The 7,179-nt window shown below is 36.3% G+C and overlaps 1 protein-coding gene across 1 annotated transcript in view; it reads right to left on the minus strand.

Annotated features, from left to right (window-relative positions):
• LOC129222069 (nidogen-like) overlaps nucleotides 1-1,279 on the minus strand; it is a 96,698-nt gene extending 95,419 nt beyond the window's left edge. The window contains exon 1 of the mRNA XM_054856501.1: nucleotides 1,052-1,279. Coding sequence (XP_054712476.1) covers nucleotides 1,052-1,243 — 192 coding nt within the window. The 5' untranslated portion in view covers nucleotides 1,244-1,279. The remainder of the gene's footprint in view (nucleotides 1-1,051) is intronic.
• Between the last annotated feature and the right edge of the window lie 5,900 nt (nucleotides 1,280-7,179).

A 7,179-nucleotide genomic window follows, 5' to 3' on the forward strand; every position in this document is an offset into this window, starting at 1 on the left:
CATTTTACTAGCGAAACCTAGTAAATGTCGATATTAGCCGTTGAATATCACCCACATACCAAAAACATCGCTAGAAGACTGAATATTTCATGTGACTCACTGGTGAAAGTCGATATTCTCCTATTTCGGTCTCTCACGGTAACGTATAGAGGTGGAATTTCGTACGTTACTCGAGAAAGAACCTTTCACAAATTCCATAGACACACGTGGTGCAAAATTGGATCTTAAACCGGAATAGTTTGTAGAAAGTTTCACAAACGGTATGCCATAAGCTATTTTCAATTAGAGCTGAGCTTGATAAATATTTAGTTGCGCATATCGTCGCCTCAGAGCAACAGTTAGATATCTTAGTGTTGCTCTGAGGTGACGATATGTAAAACTTGAGGAATCTGTAACCAAGTATATTGTCAAGCAGCATTTTCTGAAGTGGATTTCAATATATGAAAGAATGCGTATGAATTTTGCAGGAATAACCTCACTGCTATTATTTAAAAAGTTGTGTTAATTTGATATTGCTTTATTATTGTTTTAAAAAAGTAAAATCGTTTCTATCTTACAAATAACTTAATAACTATAAATAACTAACTAACCAACTTCATTTTACATTAAATTTAGTGAAAGATTCCAAGTCTCGAAACAGTTTCAACTTAACTTGAAGTTTCACAAGAGCGATGGGTTTGATAAGACATGTCTGCACAACAAGTTCTTGCAGAGTTAAAAATTTTAAAAATTGCTTAAAATTTTTTAGACAATGCTTCACTTTTCATCATTTTTTTGCCATGTAAGTCATTCTTAAATTTTCAGTGTTTCATAAAATTTTATGCATTATTGTTTTTCTAAAATTCTGTTTCACTGCTTCCCAGATTTCAGAGACATTTGAACAAGATTTCCTTAAAACTTTGTTCAAATGAGTTTGAAAATTTTTTGAACTGTCAAAAAAGTTGTACTAATCAACCTATTTCATCACCAAAAGAAGTTTTCTCAGATCATACTTGAAAGCAATACGAAGTAATAATAAAAATTCATTCTTATTATAGCGGTACAAACTTACATATATCGACCTGTATTCGGTTCCATAGAAAATGATTGGAATTGCCAAAGCTACTTCTGGAGAACTGACGTCATCTTGGCCTGGCAACGTTTCTTCCCTTCCGTAAGGAAACAACTCGGATTTGGTCAAAGCAGAAGCGTCTCCAGCCAAAAGAACTAAAATCAAAGCTATAGAGATCCCCATGACCGCCATCTTAGAATCCGGAAGATGAAAACTTCACCTCCTCAAGACGCAAGGAACAATCTTATCCGTCAAGAATAAAGTTACGGTCAAAGGTAAACTACGATTATCGCAGCCCTCTTGTTTGCTTTATTCTCGACATACATATCAAAGTCTGGTTCAGGATGTGGGAACTCGGAATTTTTGACGATGATGCGATTTCGAAATTTGTCATAAGAATGTACTCTTGCTTCGAATAATTTGAAAAAATTCAGCAAAACATATGCATAAAAAATTCTCCCTCCAAACATCGTTATTGCATGGTACCGTTCAGAACTGTCAAAAAGTTTTTTTTTTTTTTCTGAATTAGATTCTTTAAATTACAAATCTAACACTAACATTACGTTCATACAAGAGAGTTGGCTCAAATTTTATGTGATTTTTTTTAAATGAGAACGCTTAAGATAAAAAGAAATGCATATGAAAATATAATGGTGTGCAAAGAAATACTTGCCATATAAACAGGGGGTGATAATGGGTTCAGGTAAAATTTTCTGAAGATAGTGTGAAATTTTCTGAAACTATAGGGAAGCTTGAGCCCCCTCCCACCTGTAAAAACTCTTCAAAATCGTTGAAATCACTGAAAATCAGGAATTAATCTATACTAATATTATAAAGAGAGAGAGAGCGGATTTTTGTGTGTTTATATGTTCGAGGTAATCTCCGGAACCACTGCACTTATTTGAAAAACATTTTCACTACATGAAGGTGCTTTCTTACTGTGTGACATAGGTTGTAAATTATGCGTATGTGTACTTTTACTAAGTTTTTAATCCGATAGTTTGCCTTCGCTACCAGTTTATGTCTAGTACTGATTTATTCTTATACACGTAAAAACAATCGCCGATTATCTTGCATTGGCAAGGAAAAACTGGTTGAAGGTTCTCTTTGAATTAAATGCATAGGGATGGACACATGACTGAGAAAATATACACTGCGTCAGCGTAAAAACCGCTAAAACCCTTACATGTGTTTGAGGCCGCAGAGGATACGGTGTATAGCATTCTGTTAGTCTTGTATATTGCAAATCATTTAGAGCCTCAGAATGTTTATGTTTCTAAATTTATTTTAACGATTAATAACTGAGATTCACTTTTAACAAATTAGTTCTTGAATTTAAGTGATGCAGATAGACGATAATAATCCGTGTTTCTAAAAGTTGTAATTTTGCATGCATTTCGGGCTATTCTTTTAGGTTTTTATTCATACGAAAATCAAAATAAGAAACATCTCCTAATGAATTCACTTAAGTACATTTAATTTAGAAAATTATCAACTCAAAGAGTTATTGCACATAATTACCGTACATTCAAAGTTATGAGTTCAAACAATAACGAACACAGAACATTCGATAGGAAAGAAATTGAACAAGAAGAGGATAATATACACTGGTGTGCAAAAATTAAGGACGATACGGTTTTTTCAATATAACTTTGTACAAAAGCTTTCCAAATCAACACATTTAATACCGTAAGATCCCCAATACGTAAGGACATGTGTAATGTAAGCAACACTTACTAAAAGAGAAATCAGAGGGATAAAAAGAAGCTTTATTGAAAAAGTAGCATCGAGCGCAATGCGACTGAAGGCCGAAACATCCCTGTGAAGGGTGTCCAGCAAGAAACATCCTGTCTTTAGTAGGGGATATGATCTCCCCCGACTGCTAGGCAGGTTTCACAGCGTCTGCCCATGCTGAGAATGAGGGTGTCAATGAGTTGTTGAGGTATTGCTGCCCATTCGTATTGTAGCGCCAATCGAAGCTCCCGAATCGTTACTGGTGGTAAGGTACGAGCTGCCAAGCGTCTGCATAGAAAATCCCATGCATGCTCGATGGGATTGAGATCCGGAGATCGTGCCGGCTAATCCATACGTTCTATATCCTCACTCTCTAAGAGCTGTTCGGCAGCTACTGTGCGATGACATGGTGCATTGTCGTCCATGAAAAGGAACTGCGGACCCATAGCGCCTCTAAAAAGACACACATATGGAAGAAGAATCTCGTTACAATAACGGGTCCCGTTGACTGAACCTGCGTCGAAGATATGAAGGTCTGTACGACTACCAAGCATGATGCCTCCCCAAACGAGAACACCGCGACTTCCATACCTGTCCCTTTCAATGATGTTCGAGGAATGATTGCGGCTTCCCCGCTCTCTCCAGATGAGTATGCGATGAGAATCGCAACTCAGACTGAATCTGCTCTCATCTGTAAAGAGTACTCGTCCCCATTCATTGTCTCTCCAATTCCGGTGTTCCCGGCACCACAGAGAACGCCTTCTCCGATGGGCAGGCGTTAGAGGTACACACCATATAGGGCGTCGTGCAAACAGACCACCACCGTGCAGTCTTCTGGCTACGGTAAAACGCGATATCGGTCGTCCAGTCGCCTGTGTCGTGTGTCTAGCGATTTCTCACGCTGTCTGCCGCCTGTTTCTTCTGGCCTGTAAAACAATATACCGGTTATCTGCGGGTTTGGTTCCTCGTGGACGACCACTACTGAACCCCCGAATAGCTGTTCCTGTAGTTTGAAATTGTCTCCAAAGTCGTGAAACGATGCTGTGAGCAATTCCGAACTCTGCAGCCACACTTGTCACACTGTGGCATTCCTCCAACTTTCCAATGATTCGACCTCGGGTAAAAGCATCCAGATGTCGTCTAACAGATTGCTTATTCGCCATTTCTCGCTGAGGCAGCAACTCGGTGTGATTTTAACTGCTATACGGCGTGCAATCTCTTTGCCAGAAATACTGATCTTACACCGACAACATGCTCCACTTCGTCCTTAATTTTTGCTCACCTGTGTATGAAGTCGAACCCGCTTAATGGAATAGTCATTTTGCCACCAAAAAATATTCTAATAAGCGGGATATTTCATTAACCGGGATCAAAATAACACATTACATTATTTTAGTACATTGAAAGTGTACAAATAAAATCACTACGGAATAACATGATTTTGTTGTTCTAACATCACCTGCAGCAGATCAGTTGGCTCATATTCCTTGCATCCTTATGGTCCTTGCATATTTCCTTTTCCAATTTAAGTTATTGCAACTCCCAATAAGAGTTCTTATGAACGTTACATATGAGAAAACTATATTGCTCAGTGAGAGTTATACGTTGGTCTCTTGATCAGGAAATAAGGTAAATCAATTTGTTTTAAACCTCATAAAAACGAAACAAAAAATGTTGATTACTATAAATTTTAAATTAAAAGTACCTGCATAATTTTTTTAAAAGATAGATCGCTTTTTAACCCGAACAAGGTCGGGACGGGGCGCTAATATCAAATGAAGAAATTCTACCACCATTATTAAACTAGTTTAAAATAAGTTACGGTTGCAGTAAAACAGAAGATAATTGATGTTAGTTAATTGTTGCCAAATGCATAATGAATCATGAAATAACAAAGTTAGCTATCAATTTCAGCTAAACACCTCCAAATTAATAGAAGACCAATAAAATCTAGCTCAAACAACGTACACTCAGATAAGTCAATAATTAACCAGTATAAGTTAATTAACAAGCCCGTAAAGCATGGTGCACTTATTTTTCAGAAATTTTCAGTTAGTTATGTTGAGGTTTCTCCCCCCCCCCCCCTCCATCGAAATAAAACATTGCACATTAGATCGAACATCATCTAAGCAAAGTTTGTAAGTTCTATTTTAAGTTTAAAAGCGAGAAAGGCGAAATTAACAAAAGCAGCTGACAAGACTTTAAATCTTGGATCCTAAGACGTTAGTATGCCACACTCAGCGGATAAAAACAAAGTAAGGAAAGGAGTCGTTGAACTTTAAAAAGAATAATAGGAAAAGTTTTTTTTTTTATTTAAATAGGCTGAAGCGAGAATAGGTGCATGTTTATTGAGAAGTAAAACATAAACTGTCTTTACCTGTAACTGTTAAAGACAAATGTCTTCGCCGAAATATTCTTTGCATTTCCGCGTTTTGTTTAACAAATTTTTTTATTCGGTTTGAAGAAAACTCAAAAATATTCGTTTTCTCCATGATTTCATACGCAGGGGGCTGGTGCACCAAAATAGTGAGGGTCAGAGAGACGTGGGATGTAGACAAATAGAGAGGGGTACGCTTAAAGTTGATTTTTTTTTTTTTGAATAATTGGCTGTATTATAGGATTTTAACTCTACGGTTGATTCAATCTCTTGAAAATCGAAACAGATGATGGACACAGTAAACTCCCTCCTTCCGAAAAGTTCCTTTTAAATTTTTTTTAAAAATAACGTGCAAAAAAAAAACACATTTATAAGTTAATTCTCCTTTGTTTCAAAACGTGAATTCTTCAATTCTAGTATTTTTTGATTGATCGATAATTTTGAACTTAAAGAAATGGAGGGGCATTCCCCCTTTGCTTTTAAAAGTGAGCGAGCAGTCGAGGCGAACCCCTCGCTCCCTCCTACGAGCTGCCTATGATTTCATAATCGCTAGATTTGACGCAGAACACGGACTTTTTAGGACTTTTTTGAAAATATGGTGTTTGTGAATATGACAGACTCTAGTTCGCATGTTACAAACTTGTTAAAAGATATGTTGTATACGTGCAAATAGATGAACTGTGGGTATTATGAAATCGTCAGGCGATATGGAATACCTAAATTTTTTAAACTACTAAAAAGAAATACCCCTGATACAGGGCAATGAGACTGTACCACTTGTTGCTGTTGTTGTATCACTCGCTAGACATTTGTTCTCAAAATTTTTCGATTCGCCGGCACCCCTTGAAGAATTATAATTTCCTTGCGGCAACCTTTTCTCTCTACCATATACATATCTCTTGAAACCATGGACATTTCGCAAAATTCCACGCCCGTTCCAAATCATAACCAAGGTGCCGCGACACCCAGTTTGGTTACCCCTGCGATAGACGACAAAGAGTGCTTCGTGATTTTCAAGAGTTTCCGCAAGCAAATTTTCAAGCATTTGAGTCTACTAGTGCAGTGATTCTCAACCTTTTCACTACTGAAGACCACATGGCACTCTTCAGGATCTTAAGAGGATCACATGCGATAGAAATAAATCTTTCAGAACAATAATTTTAGGTAAAATGAGATGAATCAAAAGGTTTTTTTTACTAATAATAAAGTTCAAAGTCTCTCTGTCTGGATGTCTGTAGTATGTCTGTGACGCGCATAGCGCCAAGACCGTTCGACCGATTTTCGTGAAATTTGGCACAAAGTTAGTTTGTAGCATGGGAGTGTGCACCTCGACGACATTTTTCGAAAATTCTATTTTTTTTTTTTTTTTTTTTCTATTTCAATTTTAAGAGCACTTTCCGGAGCAAAATTATCATAAGATGGACAAGTAAATTACGAAATTATCATGACGTGGAATGGGAGAACGAATGAACACAGTCAATTGGCGGGAAATTCGTCATCCATTATTTGTAAATATACAGGCGAACCGAATGACCTTTTAATTTTCACCTACGGGCAAAGCCGTGCGGGGTTACCACTAGTCTTTAATAAATTTAGATACTACTGTAAAAATGATTTATATTCATTTTCACGAGCTGTTCGCGAACGACTAACGGTCTGCGATTTATTTGTGGTTGACCACAGGTTTCGAACCACTGTGATTTGAACAATGATTTTAATCATAATAATATGTGGGGAATGTGGAGCAAAGTGAAATAGTGAAGAAGACTAAACTTTTTCCTAATGAATAAATTGGATTTTTTTTTTTTGAAAATCACAATACATAAAGACATTGTATTTAACAATAAAACTTGAACTGAAACACTTATTTTTAATTTTGGCGGTTATTTTTAACTGCGCCTTCAGAAACAAGTGGAAATTTTTCATATATATATATATATATATATATATATATATATATATATATATATATATATATATATTTATTTATTTATTTATTTATTTATTTATTTATTTT

Source organism: Uloborus diversus, chromosome 1 (assembly GCF_026930045.1).
Source record: "Uloborus diversus isolate 005 chromosome 1, Udiv.v.3.1, whole genome shotgun sequence".
Lineage (NCBI taxonomy): Eukaryota > Metazoa > Arthropoda > Arachnida > Araneae > Uloboridae > Uloborus > Uloborus diversus.